This window comes from Ochotona curzoniae, unplaced genomic scaffold (assembly GCF_017591425.1).
Source record: "Ochotona curzoniae isolate NIBS_2020 unplaced genomic scaffold, NIBS_Ocur_1.0 contig_2235, whole genome shotgun sequence".
Classification (NCBI taxonomy): Eukaryota; Metazoa; Chordata; class Mammalia; order Lagomorpha; family Ochotonidae; genus Ochotona; species Ochotona curzoniae.
In genome coordinates, this window is record NW_024465384.1 from 1,046,364 (window position 1) to 1,064,930 (window position 18,567).

The window sequence follows — 18,567 nt, forward strand, 5'->3', positions numbered from 1 at the left end:
CTTCATTTTTTCCCCACCAAAATAATTGTTCAATCCCGTTTTCCAAGAACTTTTTGAAGTTGTGTGTGTGTGTGTGTGTATGTAAAATTTAAAAAATGGCAACTGAAGGCTTTCACAGAGGAAACTGCCTGTAGAATTCTCTGCAAATAATTTTTGTGATTCCTAAAATATATTGCTGTTTTGGACCACAACTCAAACAGTGACAGGAAACTTAAAAAAGTCCCAGCTATGACTATGGAGATCTAAGGTCAGAATTTCCATGTTGAAGAACAAGGGAACATGCCAATGTTGAGAGCGAGTGTGCTTTTATCTGCTGCTTCACTCCCAAAGGGTTGCAACAGTCAGGGCTGCGCTGGGCTGAAGCCAGGATTTAGGAGCTTCATCTGTCTCTCAGATGGGTGCAGGAGGCCAAGTACTTGAGCCATCTTCTGTGGCTTTCCCAGGTGCATTAGCAGGGAGCTGGACTGAAGATGGAGCAGAGCAGCCAGAAGGGACAGTAACTGGGTACTGGAATTGCAGGTGGTGGCTTTACCATCTCACTACAACACTGGTTCCTGGAGCTCACGGCTTTCTAATCATCACAACACTGTATTCATTGAAAGACTAAGGAACAGATCTAAAGATGTTAAGAAAACCAAAATCTCACAGAAGAGGCAGTAAAACAATGAGAATCCAAGTCTGTGTGACCTCAGACCGTGCCCTTAACTTGCACAACATGCTTAACTTGACATCAGGGGCTCATAGCACTAACATACATATGCCCACCTGATATCCAAGACTGTCAACCCAAACTAACAGGTCACAGCCCCAAAAAACCTTCAAAGGGTCTACAGTGTGGGAGCAGACTTAGAACATTCCCAACCAAAAAGTCACTGTTAATGATTAGACTGGATTTCAGGCAGGGCCCAGGAAGGAAGTCACGAGTTGCCATCTAGCAATCCTATAATTATCAGTAAGTCAGCACAGGCCGATTGACGGGCAGAGAAACTCAAACCTTAACAGATCCATGAGTCATAAAAATCTTCCAACTTTGAAAAGTGGGACGTTTCACTTGGAGTAAATCAATACCTATTCAGTCAGTTTTATAGCACCAGGAATACAATATTACTCACTGTGCTTCCTAAAAGGATCATTATGGAATTTAACACCATAAATAGTATATTATTTCCTAATTCTTCCCCAGGTTCTATTTTACATCTTTACAGATCAGTGATTATATATATATATGTATATATATATATATATTTTTAAACTTACTTGTGAGATACAAAGAGAATTTCCTACTAGAAAAAAGTTTACTAAGAGCCCAGAGAGAAGAAGGCAAGAGTATATGTATTTTGTATAGAAACGTGTGGGAAAAGTCCTGCTGCATAGGAATAATACACCGCAGCTCTCCAAGTAAGCCGAGTTTGAGTGTGTAGGGACAGTCTGGGGTAAGGGTGCCTGAACTGTGTGTAGATAAGGACCAGGGGTCTTCAAATGACTTGTTTTCTTTTAATGTTTTTTTCTTTTACTTTGCAAACTGATAACAAACCAAGCTCAGAAGGAGTTGTATCTTCTTAGCAAGTATAAAGTCTTAAGGGCTATTAACACTAAACAACAACAACAAAAGAGACCGAAATAGTCATAAAACCTTAGTTTTGTGGATCCCATCAGATACGAATGAATCTTGAAGACATTCTACTTCCTCATGGTAGAGGTCCTAAGCTAACTTAGTGAGCTGAACCCACTGAATTCCAGGGTTATAGACTTTAAGAAAATTAGACCTTATGTGCATCCAAGGTCCTATTAACAGAGCACAGTTAAAGGACAACTTACAGAATGGGTGAAAATGTTTGCAGATCGCATATTTGAACAGGGATTACTATCAAGATATACAAGGTGCTCCTAAAACTCAAGCAGCAGCAACCAAAAAATCCACTTAAAGATATCTGCGGGACTCAAACAGGTGGTTCTCTGAAGAAGATTAACGCTTACTGGCCAATAAGGGAAATACAAATCGAACTGTGAGATGCTGCCTCTCACCCATCGGGAGGACTGTCAGCAAAAATACCAATAAGCAAGCAAAACTGCCAGAAACAAGTGCTACTTAGAATGGGCTCTCTTGTGCACTGCTAGCGAATCATGCAGCCACTATGAAAAACAGAATGGCGATTCTAGGTCATCGTCATCATCATCATCAGACAGCCTAGCAAGTCACCGTGTTTGAATATACATCCAAAAGGAAGGGAAGCAAGGCCTTGAAGAGGTGTATACATCGATGTTCACAGCGGTGCTGTACCCAACAGCTAAATTAGTGGCAGCAATCCCAGTGTCTACCAGAGAACGACGGGTAAGCAAAACGCAGTGTATACTTACAAAGGAGTATTGTTGAGCTAAGAAGGAAATCCTGACAGCCCGACACATGTTCCAACATGAACGAAACTTGAGGACATATGCTAAATTAAATAAGCTACTTGTAAAATGGCAAATACTTGTATGAGTTGCTGAGAGCAGTCGAAATCAGACAGACAGAAAAGTCGAATGTGGTTTTCAGGGGTCTTGGGGAAGGGAGAATGGAGAATTACTATTTCACAGGCAGAGGGCTTCCATTTTCCGAAATGAAAAGAGTTACTGAAGACAGATGGTTGTGATAGCTACACATTCTGAATGTACTTAAAATAACACTAAAGTATATTTTTAAAAATAGTTAAGATGGCAGAATCTTGTGTTCTGTGTATTTTGTCACAGTAAAAACAAATCAGTAGAATTGGGTTTAGTCCAGCAGGTGAGAGAGCATGTCCCAGACCTGAGTCCTGGGGCTGGATTCCTGGTGCCAGCTCCTGAGCTGAGCTTCCTGTTAAGCACAACTTCAGAGACAGGGGTGATAGCTGCTGTCACTGGGTTGTTCCACCAACACTGGCAGATCTGGACTGTGGTTCTGGCTCCTACCTTGGGTCTCGGTCCAGCTCTGATCCAGTCCTGGGGCACTTGGGTAAATCATAGGTGGGAGCTCTTTTTCTCTTTTGTTTTCTTTCTCTCTCTGCCCCTTCTAATATTTTAAGATGGAATTAAAAATCACTGAAGCAAAAACAGTGACAATGACAATGTCCTGTGGGGCAGATAACATATGGGAGAATAAAATGGTATGTCAACAGCAACATGAAGCTAGTGACCTAGGAAACAGAAGTTTGCTGCTCAAAGACTTCTGTTCTAAAACTGAGATGCGATGGTACTACTTCAAGGAGGGCTAGGATAAGTTCAGTTGTACGCTGGAAACCACAGAACAATTACATGAGCTAGGGGAGGAGGGATACAGAGAGTAAAGCTCAGAAGTCACTGTGGAAATGAAACAGAATCATAAAACATACTTGGGTAATTCAAAATAAACCTGGAAAAGAGGGGGAAAAAGGACAAAGAAGGTGATAGAAGATTTAACTGAACTATAATAGTAATTATAACAAGTGCCAATGGTCTAACACTTCAACTAAAAGAGAGACTGAACGAATGGATGTATACTCAAAAGAAACCCAAGCTTAAAACACAGCTTAAAAGCAAATATATGGGAGAAGATTTACTATGAATGCACTAACCTAAGGAAAACTGGAGTGACTGTATTAATCAGCAGACAAAACAGGCTGCGGGAACTTATTTTAAAAAAAAAATATTTATTTTTTATTGGAAAGTCAGATTTATAGAAAGAAAGAGAGAGAGGGAGAGAAAAAGATCTTCCATCTGTTGGTTCACTCCCCAAGTAGCCACAATGGTTAGAACTGAGGCAATCCAAAGCCAGGAGCCAGGAACCAAGGTCAGGGTCAGGGTCCCAAGGCTTTGGGCCATCTTTCGCTGCTTTCCCAGGCTATAAGCAGGGGGCAGAAAGGGAAGCTGAGCAGTCGGGACATGAACTGGCACCCATATGGGATGCTGGCACATGCAAGGTGAGGACTTTAGCCATTAGGCTACTGTACTGGGCCTGTGCAGGAATTTTTGATTACAAATGTTACATGATGATGAAAGAGTCAATTCATGAAAAAGACATATAACAATTGCTAATGTGTATTCATTAACACAGCTTCCATACACACGAAGCAAAAACTGATTTGTTAAGAAAAGTAAAGAGATCCCAAGTTAGTTGGTATCTGCAAGAGCAGAGGAAACAAAATGATTCTGGGAAATCTTCAGGTTACATTTCTAGGTGCTCAGAGAGAGGCCCGGCCGTGCAGATGGCGCAGCCAAGGCTCCTGTCCTGTTCCCAAGCAGAGAGCCAGCAGGGAACACACGGGGAGACACCAGGGCAGCAGACGCTACATCACAAACACAACACCACAGACACCGTGCACGCACACCACACCACACACCACACCACACCACACCACACCACACCACACCACACCACACCACACCACACCACACCACACCACACCACACCACACCACACCAACAGGCATATCCGCCTTCAGTTTCTCGGCCTTTGAAATTAAAGGTGAACCTAGTTTATGATATTCTCAAAGGCAAATAATTTTGTACTGTGAGCTGGCGCTGGTCCCTTAAATTCTCACTTGGGGTGTAGGGGCAGAAAGGCAGCTGGCTGCTCCAGAGGGTGGTGCCAACTGCTGCGCTCCCTTACCGAGGACCTGCACACCTTCAACAATTCCGTCAGTACTCAGAGGTATCCTCAGTCGAGGACAAATGTGTCACTACCCATACAATTCACGTGTGGGAACAAAGCTGTTGTGATAACTGCAGTTGTGTGATTGCATCAAAGATGTGCAATGGCAAATCTATGACTTCCTGGCATCCTTTATTTGAAACTTTCTAAAAAAAAAAATCTCTTTTTTGGAAAGATTTATGTATTTGAAAGACTGAGAGACAGCGCGTGAGAGAATCTTCTGTCTGCAGGCTCGTTGCCCAGGTCTCCCTCGTGGGTAGCAAGAGCTGGGGCTCTGCCGTTCCAACTGCCTGCCTGCTGCCCTGTACTCCCTTCTTGATGTGCAGTTGCTGAGTAACGGACCAGTTCTCTGCCATGCCTCCTTCATGTGCTGCGAAGATGTACAATGTACTTCACTCTTTCTTCAAAGAGGAAGACTGCTAAAGGACATGAGCCATTTAAACAATTTATTCCTCATCATTCTGTCAGACATTAGTAACCACATAGTAAAAGAGGGAACTGGAACCCCACAAGATCACGTGACGAGTCCAGGTTTGAGATTTTCTGCTTCAACATCTTGCAAAAAAAAAAAAAAAAAAACAAAACAGACCTTTTTAAATTGCCAGCAGTAACATATCCAAGTTTATTTGGCATTAAATTATTTCTTTGCGGAAAATCTTATTTTCAGATGGAAAAAGTATTTTCTGTTAATCCAGTATTTCAAATGTGCCTTTTCAAGAAGGGGAAAACATATCTTATGGGTGAGATCAAGAAAAAAAAAATCAGGATAGAAAATTTCGAACTACTTTTTCAGGAGCCGGCATTGTGGCATACAGAGTAAAGCTGCTGCCTGTAATGCCAGCATCCCATATGGGCACCGGTTCATGTCCCAGCTGCTCCACTTGTAATTCAGCTCCCTGCTAACAGCCCGGAAGTAGCAGCAGCAGATGCTCCAAGATGCTCTTTCTACATCTCTGCTGCTAATCTAAGAAGGTTTGATTTTCTATTGTCCTTTAGCATCTTCCTCTTTGAAGAAAGAGAGATCACCACCACAGGAGACTGTTTTTAATACATTTTGACCTAAATTTCCTCTACCTATTCTGAGCTGATGCTTGCCTCATAAAATGTACTGAGCTAACAAAGTGTCACACCTCAAACAGAAACTCACTGGGTGTTTCTAGGCAACAGGCAACAGAGCAGAGGGGTTGCTACCAGCTCGGTACTTGTACTGTCCCCAATCACATTCGGGAAATTTAACTCCCTCAGTGACAGTTCTTGGAGGCTGGCATCGGGAGTGAGGAGGCCGTGAAGCCAGCAGCCCGCAATGCCAAGGAAGGCTCTTACCAGAGACCAATCACATCGACTCTGTGATAGGGAAGTCCCAGGTTCCAAAACTGTAAGAAATGAATTTCTGCTCTTTAGAAGCCACTCAGTGTATGGTTCTTTGCACTGTACTCTTGGAAACTGCTGGAAGAGTGGATCTGAACTGTCTTTAACACCAATGAAAAGCACATGAGGAAATGCATACATGTTCATTAGCTTGATTTAGCCATTCTACAATGTGCACTTACTTTAACACAACATGTACAGGACAAAAAAAAATTGTGTGGGTCTTCCTCCCCGACCGCTAACATCACCACCGGAGTCTTGAATCGAAACACTGAACTCCGGTGGTGGCTACAGCAGGCTGAGTGTCAACAGGCTCTTGTCAAAAGCTCAAGGGACACTGACCTGTTCCTGGGTCATCTTCTGCAGCTCCTTCTCCCAAGCTGCCTGGTCATCGTCCATGTTATAGGAAGCTGGTGGAGTGAGTCCACGAAGGATTAGTGGGTCTCGGTCATGGCAGAGGGCTGTCAGGTGTCCAATATACAACTTTAATTTGCTTCTATTTTGGTCAAGTTCTAAGAGGGGCTGAATAATCTGAGGTGAAAAAAAAAATGAGGAAAGTCAGTCAAGGTTGGTCTGAAATGAGAAGTCAGAGAACACTGGCCAAATGCTAAACATTCACAATTATGAAATGAACCAGTCCACCTCCTGCGGCACATTCATTCTTACGCCCACCACCCTCCTGGGAGATGGCAAGATGCTGCCCAGTGCTGCAGCCCACACCCACAGCTCCAGACTCAGGCAGGGGATTCGGCACAGGGCTAACCCTTCTGGAGACGATGTACCTGGCAGAGAGATGGCAATTATCCCCTGGTTTCTCTCTCTCTCTTTTTCTTAAGATTTATTTTTATTGGACAGGTAGATTTACAGAGAGAAGGAGAGAGAGAGAGAGAGAGAGAGAGAGAGAGAGAGAGAAGGATCTTCCATCTACTGGAAGGTCCATCTACAAATGGTTGCAACTGTGGAGCCAGGAGCTTCTTCCAGATCTCCCAAGTGGGTGCAGGGTCCCAGGGCTTTGGGCCATCCTCTGCTGCTTTCCCAGGTCATAAGCGGGGAGCTGGATGGGAAGTGGAACAGTCAGGACATGAACTGGCACCTGTATAGAGTGCCAGCACTTGAAGGGGGAGGACTAGTCAGTTGAGTCATGACGCCAGTCCCCGCACTGCTCTCCTCAGGTATTTATGACTAGGTTACCAAAAACTGCCCATGGAGCCTGCTCATCTGAAAGCCAGGATTCTGTACTCCTCGTGTGTTCTTCCATCTCCCAGAATGGAAGAAAAATTCTGTCTCTGGATAAGGTGTAGGTTTTTCTTGGCCAAGAAATGTGATGAGAGAACTCATGACTAAATGTGCCTCCTCCTGGCGTCGGCTCCCCTCATTCATTACAGAAGGGCGATCTGATATTCCTTTCAAACAGTGACTGATAAATCCTTATGTAACACTAAGCACCTGACTTACAGCCAGGAGCTCTCTGTAATTCTCTTGTTCCTAACAGTGGTTCACGTTTTGCTTTAAATAACAGAACTGCTCTCAATTTTGTCTTTTTGATTTCCTGTATTCTGGGCAACTAAACCAGCCCTTGGCTGCATTTGGAAGTGCACTAAGTGACAGGGGACTCCTGCCCCAGGATTTCACCTGCCAGGTCTTTTGTCTTGTAGTGGGTCACACTGGGATGTTCAGGAAGCGAGCTGGGCTGGATTTCCCATCACAGTACACTGAAGCCTCAGAGCAGCATGTGGTTAACCCCTGGTACCTGGGGGGCAGGGGCCTCAAACACAGCCCAATGTTGGTGGCTCAGCCTCGCTTAAGCTTGGCTTTTGAGGCGGAGTCCTGGGCATGCCACCAGGCTGTGATTTTTCACCAAGGGCACTCCTCTGATGCATTTGGTAAATGAGCTCAACAGCATTCAAGTTAACAGAAATAAGGCCTGCTGATACTTTTGACACTGACACTGATTTCGCCATGGAACCCAACAGAAAATAATCTCTAGCTTACTAAAAGAGATCAGAGTTCAGACTACAGGCCTAAATAGATCATTCAAAGTTGGTTCCTGGCTAGACAAACCAGAGGAAAGTGAGATGATTTAGCATGTTTTTCTTTTTCTAAAAAGAGAGAAAGAGAGAGAAAGGCTTATTTATCTATCTGAAAGGCAGAGTTACAGTGTGTGTGTGTGTGTGGGGGGGGTAGCACAGGGAGACAGGGAGAGATCTTCCATCTGCTGGTTCAGCCCCCTAATGCCTGCAGTAGCTAGGGCGTGGGCAATCCGAAGCCAAGGGTGAGGAACTCCATCCGGGTCTCCCGTATGGGTGCATGCACCCAAGTACCTGGCCATCCTCTGCTGTTTTTCCAGCAAGAAGCTGGGTCAGAAGTGGGACAATCAGACTCAAGCTGGTGCCCATACGGGATGCTGGCACCACGGTCAGTGGCCATGCCACAGTGCCAGCGCCTGTTTTTCATTTTTAGAGAACTCTCTCTTCTGTAAGGATAATGGCTAAACACTGACATGCTGCTGTTGGAAGATTTTTGGATTCTCTAAGAAACCCCTCATCAGCAAGCTGATGGCAGGGCTCTGTGCTGAATTCTTTCCCTATGACAGGCTATCAACACAGCCAGTCACAGAGGGAAAGAGCGTCTCACCAAGCAGAAGATTTGCAGAACTGGGAATCTGGAGTTGCTCACAAACAACACCATCTCTCAAAAAAGAAGTGTGCTTCATTTCTGAGCACCAAAGCATAGTCACTGTGGAAAATTTCCTAAGGAATCTCTGCGTGCAGTCCTTAAAGGCACCAAGCCCGTCAGTGAAGCAAGTGCCCAGTCCTGGGTGGGCCATCAATGTCCCTCTGTCATCCTCCAGACATCGTGAGACAAAAAGAATCAACTTGATTTGTGTTGTTTTCATTCTGTTAGAGAGAGACAGAGAGAGAGCTGCCACCACAGAAATGTCACAGGAGGAATGTAAGGCAGGAAGAACTGATGTATCTTAGGTTATTGCCATTTTGGATTGGAAAATTGGCATACAAAAGTGTGCAGAGGTCAGAAACGGAATCTACAAAGCTGCTAGTCCATGATTACTGTGACTGGAGAGCTGGACGTCTTAGGTCCTTGTTCTTTTTAATTTTTAAAAAGTCCCCGTTCTTTATGGATTTCAAACCAGTTTAAGCATACTTAAGGCTGGAGTGCTGACTGACTGAAAAAACCACCCTCGTTTTGTACCCTTGAAAAAAAAAATCTCAGGACCAATTAAAGACTTAATGTCATAGAATTGGAACGTTTTTCAAGGGCTAAAATCTCATTCTATGCAATCACTAGATTGTCCTTTCTTCTGTCACAGAAAATCGTCTTTTTTGTTTTGTTTTGTTTTGTTTTAGAACTGCCTTTAAAAGACAAAACTCACCTGACCCCTGTACTATGTGAAAACCCACACAACTCCATAAGCGAGCGGCACAGTGCTCAGGCCCATCCAGAAACCAGTTACTTAGGTCTTTCTGGAACATATTAACTACGTCGGTCCAGTGGGAACTGCCCTTATCGCTTCCTTTTTCTGCTATCTAAATTGAGCAGCCCACTTAGAAAAGAAACCGTGATTGCCACGAGGCAGGAATGCCATCGCCTGATCTCCAGAGAGGGATGGGGCACTCGCAAGCACGGACACAGGACGCCTTCCAGGAGTCCCAGGTTCTGGCTTTTGTCCACACACACAGACTTCAGGACATTGGCAAGAAAGTTCTACCAGACACCCCCACCAATGTGGTCAGCCCGGATTGCTCCTATACAGAACTGTTCTTGGCTATCATTTTGTTGCACGGTACAAAAGTTAAAAATGAACTTGTCAAGATAGCCTTTTGCTTGACCCAAGCATAATGCCCAAATGTCAACAGTACTCCAGTCCTATTCTGATCAGGTCGTTAAGAAAAATAATTGATAATTAAAAAAAAATCACCCACCCTAAGGAAAAGAATTTATGAGATAGGGTAGGAGAATCTTAAGCAGTAAGAGCTGTGTTTCTGGGCCCGGCGCGGTGGCGCAAGTGGTTAAAGGTCCTCACCTTGCCGCCCGGGATCCCATATGGGCGCCGGTTCTAATCCCGGCAGCCCCGCTTCCCTTCCAGCTCCCTGCCTGTGGCCTGGGAAAGCAGCAGAGGACGGCCCAAAGCTTTGGGAACCTGCACCCGCGTGGGAGACCCGGAAGAGGCTCCTGGCTTCGGATCGGCATAGTATCGGCCCGTTGCGCTCACTTGGGGAGTGAATCATCGGACGGAAGATCTTCCTCTCTGTCTCTCCTCTCTGTATATCTGCCTTTCCAATGAAAAAATAATAAAAATAAATCTTAAAAAAAAAAAAAAAAGAGCTGTGTTTCTTTTTACAAAGACGAATGCAGTTCGTACGTTAGATGTTCAAACAGGTTCCAGAGGGCAGCACTGGGTGGCACAGGCTGACCGAGCACAGGTGATTATTCTGAAGGTGCTAAGTAAGAAAGGTTAGATGACTATAGGTTCTTTTGCAAGACAGGTGAGTTGTTATCGTATTGTTTGACAGAGAGCAACAGAAGGTTCTAGAGGATTCCATTTCTGTAATCCATTTTCTCATGAAGCTCTGAACACTTTCTTAATGCACACAACGTTGCAAAACCAGGAAGAATGTGCAGAACAATGTCTTATCTGCTGGCTCATTCAGCCAGTGAGACTGGCCCACTGGGTTCTCTGGTCCCACTCAATTTTCTTGTCAGGTTAGTTGACCATAAGACATTTTAGGAACTTGTTTTGGGAGGTGTGGATGAAGAGGGAATTTTTGTTGGGTGGAACACATTATTTTCCAAAGCTAACATTTACCACTGGGGTTTTGTTTGTTTGTTTTGTATCATGATTCTTCTGTGGCTAAGTTAATAGCCTTGAATTTACTGCAAACCTGTTCTTAGTCTTTTTATCTGAGATCACTGGAGTCAGGTACAAGGGCTCATTCATCAAGTGCATAGATGTCAACAACAATCCTGATTTTTTTTTTTTTTTGGCATACCGTTTCTCTGCTTGTAGAGAAAGTTCCAGAATAACCAAGAGATTAACTCCAGAGGCCTAGCTGACAGCTAAACTCTGAAAAGTAAAAATGAAGGCAAGGGAATAAAATGCATTAATTCTGCCTCAAAGTTTCTTTCTCTTTTCTTTTTCCTCAACAGGTTTGTCTTCTTGGTCAGTGATGCACTGAAGGATTAGGAAGATGAAAGTGTGTCAAACCTCCTGGCAAGTGGTTTTTGTTATGTTCTCACTTAAACATAGCTATTTTGTGAAAGGAAAGAATTTGTCAAAAATACAATAAACCTGTTAACATTTTTCTATTGATCAGACATACTGCATGTCAAATTGTGATTAATCAAACTAAAAAAAAAAAAAAAATCCAGGGGCCGGCCGCTGTAGCTTAGTGGCTAAAGTCCTTTCGCCTTGCATGTGCCAGGATCCCATATGGGCACTGGTTCTAATCCTAGCTGCTCCACTTCCCATCCAGCTCTCTGCCTGTGGCCTGGGAAGGCAGCAGAGGATGGGCCAAAGCCTTGGGACCCCGCACCCACGTGGGAGACTGGGAAGAAGCTCCAGACTCCTGGCTTTGAATCAGCTCAGCTCTGGCCACTGTGGCTACTTGGGGAGTGAATCATCAGATGGAAGATCTTCCTCTCTTTCTCCTTCTATCTTTATACCTGCCTTTCCAACAACAACAACAACAATAATAATAAAATCTTAATAAGAAATTCAGTCAGGAAGCACTAAGTGAGTGCCTCTGTCACACCATGTCCAGTTTTCGCTGATGGGAATATGAAGGGTAGATGAAAGGGTGGGGGCATGGTGGAGCAGCAAAGATGCTGCGACATCCCACACTGGAGGGCCTGGATTCCTGCCCAGCTCCACTCTGGGTTCCAGAGTCCAGGTAATGGACACCATGACAGGCAGGAGGTGATGGGTCAAGGAGCTGGAGTCCTGCCCTCCATGTGGGAGACCAGGATGGGTTCTTGGTCCTGGCTTCAGCCTAGTCCAACTTGACTGTAGTGGCCATTTGGGAGGTGATGGATGGACAGACTCCTCTGCCTCTCCCTCTCTGTTACTCTACCTTTCAATCAAATATATTGATAGGAAATAATGTGACTGATGTGCTGAGTGCATATGATTAAGAAGTATATGTTCAGGATTTATCTTTGTTTTACACCTAAGCTTGAAATGTACCTTTGGAAACCAAATTGCTACACAAATCCCTTTGGTTTGAATTCAGGCTTAGTCTTATTTAGGACATGGCTATGATACTCAGATCTTCCTCTCTTAATGGCCACTGATGTCGAACTGGTTCCATGAGCCTGGAGGCGCCACAAGCCCCAGGCCCAGGTATAGTAATGACCTACTTACTTGTCACTCAAGCTGTCTCCTTTCAGGGCTATATTTTCTCTCCCCTGAGACCCCGAGGAAGGAGTCGGGGTGTACCATCCTAACAGCCACGTCTCTTCCAATCTCACAGAATAGGAGGCCACTGGCACGGGCCCCTTCTTTTTCTATCCCTAGAGACCAGGAGTGGAGAAAGTGCTGAGCTGCCACCTCTAATCAGTTCCCTTCCTGACCTCTTTTCTCGTTCTGGCCCGCTATACTCATCCTGTGTGTGTGTGTGTGTGTGTGTGTGTGTACGCACACCTGCGAGTGCACACACCTCATCTTTTAAATATACTTCACCTCTTTGTATCCACATATGTGCCTGTACTTAGAATGCTTCTGTAAGTAGAAGCAAAAGATGTGGAGTAAAAATTAGATCCCAGCTCTCTGACTTCAGAACCTCTTAAGCTACCAGTTTTACCTGCTGAAGCTCAAATGACAGGCTACCTAATTGGGGTCCTTACACGTTTTTGGCATGATGGTCTTCTCATCTTCAATCCTAACAAATATGAGTTCTGGGGAAAATGAAATTTAAAGATGAATTTAATGGGCTGGTGCAGTGACACAGTAAATGAAGCCCTCCGTCCAAGGTGCTGGCACCCCACATGGGTGCTATTTTGAGTCCTAGCTGTTCCATTTCTGATCCAGCATCCTGCAATGTAGTTGGGAAAGCTGTGGATGAGGACCAAAGTGCTTGGGACGCTGCACCCATGGGAGAGATGTGGAAGAAGCTCCAGGCTCCTGGCTTGGGACTGGATCAGCTCTGGCTGTTACAGTCATTTGGGGAGTGAACCTGTGGATGGCAGATCTTTCCCTGTCTCTCCTCTCTCTGTAACTCTGCCTTTTAAATATAGTTCAATACACCCTAAAAAAAGTTTAAAAAAAATAAAGATCAATTTGTTTCAGTACCATTTTTTTTTTTTGGAAATCAATGCATAGTTTTTGCATAATACATATTTACCATGAATTAAAATAAAATCTTGTAGAAAAAAGCATATTCTAGAATGTACTTTGCCTGTTGGAAATACAATGGACTAAAAAAAAAAAACCCAACAATTAAAAGCATGCAACTGTATAATCACCACCATAAGCTTTACTGTTAGCAGTGAGAAGCTGCAAAGTTGCTTTACTCAGAGTTTGTATTTAGTAGAAGGCATAACACATCTGCTTCTCCTTGGCAGCAAATTCACTTCAAAGTTTCAGGAAAAATTAAGACAAAAAAAAATCAGAGATAAGAAACTCTACAGCTCCCAATCCTAATCTCTGCTTGTTTTTTTTTTTTTTTTAAAGATAAATATTTACTTATTTTTACTGGAAAGGCAGATTTACAGAGAGGAGTGACCAAGAAAGACCTTCTGTCTGCTGGTTCATTCTTCAAAGCCAGAGCTTAGCTGATCTGAATCCAGAATCCTGGAGCTTCTTCCAGGTCTCCCACATGAGGGCAGGGGCCCATGGACTTGAGCCAGCCTCCACTGCCTTCCCAAGCAGGGAGGTGGATCAGAAGTGGAGCACCCAGGACTCCAACCAGCTCCCATATGTGATGCCCTTGTCACACAATAGTGGCCTCTAATCTCTGCTTCTTATTCTTGATTCCCTCTGGCAGATTTTATGGCCATAACAAAACAAAAATTCATGATAAAATAAGCAAAAACCCCGGGAAGAATGTTACTCATACCAGGAATATTTACTAAGCTCTTAGATAGTTTTACATTAAGCAGCACTTTATGCAGCACAGCATCCCTTGGAGATAATCTACTAAGGCCATCGGTTTAATGAATGAAGTCTTTGGATCAGATTGGACTAGTCTGCTCCGTAAGTTGGCAAGCATGGGAGCCAGGGAAGGGTGGGCCTGGTATGGGTTTATTGCGGGTCACTCCAACTAGGCTACAGCTCCCACTGGTTTACGTGGCCCAGTGTATGGTAGGCAGGATTGGGCTGTGCTCCAACACCCATTGGTTTGTGTAGAAGACAGGACTGGAGACACAACTGACCCAGCACTGTAACTACCAGCATATACATAAACTGATTGGGGTGATGGGTTGTGCCTGTATTGGCAAGCACACACGAGAATCAGGTCTGGAATCACCTCAGATGAGTTTTCTTTGGGGATCCCCAACTGAGCCGCTGGACTCAGAACTCCAACTATGAAGAGAATTGAGGTTCCATGGTCTGACTGTGGAATGAATGTGTCAGAGCTGAGTCTCCTCAGTGGCTCAGATGGAGCAGTGGACAGCAAATCCAGATGCACATGGAGGATATGGCAGTGCACTGGAGCCTGCAGAGGACACCAGGTACCATAAGAGGATGAAGGACAGAACAAATCGAAAACTATTCCAGCAAAGTGTTGGCAGTGAAAATCTGGGCCAACGAAGACCCTAAGGTGGACTATGTCAGCCAGTGGATTCTGGGGAGATTTCATCATGCATGGAGTGGTGAGACTGGCAGCAATTCAGAACAGTTGAACTATCAAAACCACTTGAGCAGGATCCTCGGAGCATGCCCCATGTTGGGGACCCTGGGATGGTTGCGAGGCTAGGTGGGGCTTCTTCTTTCATCTCCCCTCTTTTCCCAGATATAGGAAGGAAAAAATAAAATGTGGAAACAATGGTCTTACCAATTTCCTCTAGCCCTTGACCCTTCGCACTCTAATCAATTATGTAAAAGCACCAAAAATTTTTAAAAAAAAAAGTGTCTGTGAAACCTGCAGAAAGGCTACAGGTTTTGAACTATGAAGAAATATGGGATTCATTTCAGGACACAAGTGATCATTTCCTTGTAGTTTTACAGCCAGAAATCTGTTGCCAATTTTTCTTTTAAGGATGCATTAGTACCCCAGCAAAACAAAACAGAACATTCCCTGTTTCTTGCCTCAGATATGGAGGAAAAACTTTGTGTCCTTAAAGCTTTGGGGAACGAGGAAGCAGGATTAGAACAAAATGAGTCTTGAGATCTCCACCATAGAGCTGCTACATGCACTGTGCTTATCCAATTTTGGGGGGGATCCCCAAAATTTACCCTACGTTATGTCCTGGATGCAAAGGCTGAATATATACAGTAGAATGTTAGGACCCCGCCAGCTGGTCAGGGAAAGACACCTCGTATCTCTTGGCATGTTATGGGCGTTGTTACGGCTATGTGCATCATGAACACTGGTTTTCACACTTAGAAACTGATAACATGAGTGAAAATTAGGCCATTTACCAAGCTGGGCTAGCATGTACGCTCACACGGAGTCAGTGCTGACAAATGATTAAGCAGAGAAAATGTTACTGCTACAATATATAGAAAAGCTCTTACAAGCCAAGAAATCAAAAGAATGCTTACAAATCATCCTGAAAGGATGATCAGATAACAGAAAAAAGACAACAAGCATCAAGAAATTAAGAAAGCTGGGCTTGGCACAGTAACCTAGTGGCTAAAGTCCTCGCCTTGCATGTGTTGGGATCCCATATGGGTGCTAGTTCTAATCCCAGCGGCCTCATTTCCCATCCAGCTCCCTGCTTGTGGCCTGAGAAAGCCGTGAAGGATGGCCCAAGGCCTTGGGACCCTAAACCCGTGTGGGAGACCTGGAAGAAGCTCCTGGCTCCAGGTAACAGACTGGCTCAGCTCCAGATGTTGCAACCACTTGAGGAGTGAACCATCAGTCAGAAGAGCTTCCTGTTTGTCTCTCCTCTTCTCTTGCATCTGACTTTTCAATAAAAAAAATTAATAATTCTTAAAAAAAAAGTTAAGAAAGCTACCCAATCTGCTGGAGACAGGTACCAGGAGCAGATGTGTTCCAAAAGTCTTTCTTTGTGTTAGGAGCTAAATAAGGATGGGACAACATCAATTCCATTTTCTTGGCTTGAGGCCTGCCTCTCCACAATAAACTATTTATTGTGTTTTAGTGGAAAATGGAATGGGGGAACAAAAGGCCAAAGAGAAGGGGGATTCCATACTCTGAGCAGGCAGGTCAAAACAAGGCTGTTGATGGACTGAAAAGGAAACCAGCAAGACAGTTTACCATGGGCCAAAGCGGAGTCCTTGAACTCCTCGCATGCCTGTGCACACATTCAAGTGCTGAAGTTAGTAACTCATACTTCATTCTGACCCTTCGAGGCGTTATGCCTAGTGTACCCTGTTGTGTAAGCATTGGTTGGCACTGTTACATGTCTGTGAAATAGAAAGATCTAGAAAAGCAGACATATTCTTGTTGCCTGCTAGGTACGACCTAGCGACAACCTTATCAGAACACTTAATTTTCTTCTTTCTCTAATGTCCTAACGACTCTGCAAATAGAAGGGGGAAGGGAAGCGGAGCAGGCCAGGGCAAACAAAAAGAATCTCCTGACCTTGACACTATCTTAAGAAACAAGGAATACTTTAGTAAAGGATGCGAATCTAGATTATAACAAGCACAGGACCACAAGGTTGAAACGAGGATGGTTATCTGGTAACCCTGAGCTTTATGGCTTGTCCATGCAAAGGCACGCACGCACCGGCTGGTCTCTGGAGACTTTTCTGCGAGCAGCAGTTATTTCAAGGTCAGGTTCGGGGTGTGCATGTCTACGTGGGCACACAGAGGAGGCGGAGGAGCAGAACGAGACAATGAGTCCCAGTGTCCAATTAAACACAACAGACTGCGCAGATACTTCAGAGTCCACTGTTGATTGCTCAGTTGGGCTGGGGCCACGGACTCATTCCGTATGCAAAGCCTCTGACAGATGGGGCTGCTCATTACACACCACGTTCAACAAGAGCTTGGCCTGACAGGGTACAGGGAGGAGGTATTGATCACCTGGTACCCTGGGAAAAACACAGAAATGCACCTGGGCCTGCGTCTAAATACCAGAAGTATCTCTGCATTTCAGAGAAGGACAAGCTACATAGAGAGGCATGTTCCCTCTTAACACTAACGTTTTTGGAAAGGGCCAGGAAATGACACATTAGGATTTGGTGTCTAAGGACATTTAAGTGAATGCCTGTACTGGCAAGAGGCATGGAGAGCTCTGAGCAGAAGGGCCTCTGGCCAGTGTTTTCGGCTCGCATGCAGCTTGAAGTGTTCGCTGAAAACGGTGCCACAAGAACTCTATCTGGGAAAATGAGTAAAAGTTTCTGAATCCTGTAGAAGACCTGAGAACAGTACTGGGACAGGGGCCACGAAGGCTGTCTCCCTCACGCCCTTCCCTCCACTTGAGTAGCTTTTGCTTTGTTTCTGTACCCAGTTTTGCTCTTCCCTCTTCTGCCTCCCGCCCCCCCTCTCTGCTGACCTACTGATGTGAAAAAAAAGAGTCTTTATTTCTACTCTACATACACATGCCAAAAACTTCTGTACACTTGAGAAGCTAGGAGGGATTTTGGCTGCCCTGACAGAATCGTACTTTCTGGATTTATGTCCGCTATAGTCAATCAGGAAATCATATTTAAAAAGCAAATTCTTTCTGAAAATGTTATATGCTATGAACAAATCCCATCGATTAATACTTTCCAGACATCACCCTTTCACCTTGGGAGTAATCCAGGCTTTGGGTGGAAAGATGTGGGGAAAAGAAAGGAATGAAAAAGACTGTTTTCTTTACCAAACTCCTTTACTTAAGAACAAAATATTCCAACCACGCAATTAACTTAAAAAGAAAGTATATATTTGCTGTTTAAGTAATTGATTTTTGAAAAATTTATGTATCTAAAAGGCAGAGCTACAGGGAGGGAGGGACTAAGAATCTCCTATCTGCTGATTCACTCGTCAAATGGCCACACTGGCTGGGGCTATCCTGGGTCCAAGGGCTGGTAGTCAGGAGCTTCTCCTAGGTCTCTCATGTGCGTGGTCCTCCTCCACTCCTTTCTCAGGGAGTTGGACTGAAAGTGGAACAGCTGGGACTTGAACTGCAGCCCCTACAAGATGCCATCGTCGGTGACAGTGGCTTGACCTGCTGTGTCACAACGCCAGCTCCAGTTAGTTTGAAATGTAGAGACAGATTGTCTATTTGCCAGTCTGCTCCCCAAATGTCCGCAACAACCAAAGTCGGCCATGCCGAAGCAAGCAGCCAGGAGCTCCATTCGGGTCTTCCACTTGGGTTATAGGGACCCAACGACTTGAGCCATCATTTGATGACTCTCAATGTATGCATCTGTAGGAAGCTGGAATGGACAGCGGAACTGGGACCCAAACCCAGGCA

General features: G+C 44.6%; 1 protein-coding gene across 4 annotated transcripts in view; it reads right to left on the minus strand.

Annotated features, from left to right (window-relative positions):
• The window catches only part of ERC1 (ELKS/RAB6-interacting/CAST family member 1), a 276,756-nt gene that overhangs the window by 28,417 nt on the left and 229,772 nt on the right, over positions 1-18,567 (minus strand). For all 4 annotated transcript variants that reach the window (XM_040972194.1, XM_040972193.1, XM_040972191.1 and 1 more), the window contains one exon: positions 6,359-6,547. In XM_040972194.1, the coding sequence (XP_040828128.1) occupies positions 6,359-6,547 (189 nt within the window). The remainder of the gene's footprint in view (positions 1-6,358; positions 6,548-18,567) is intronic.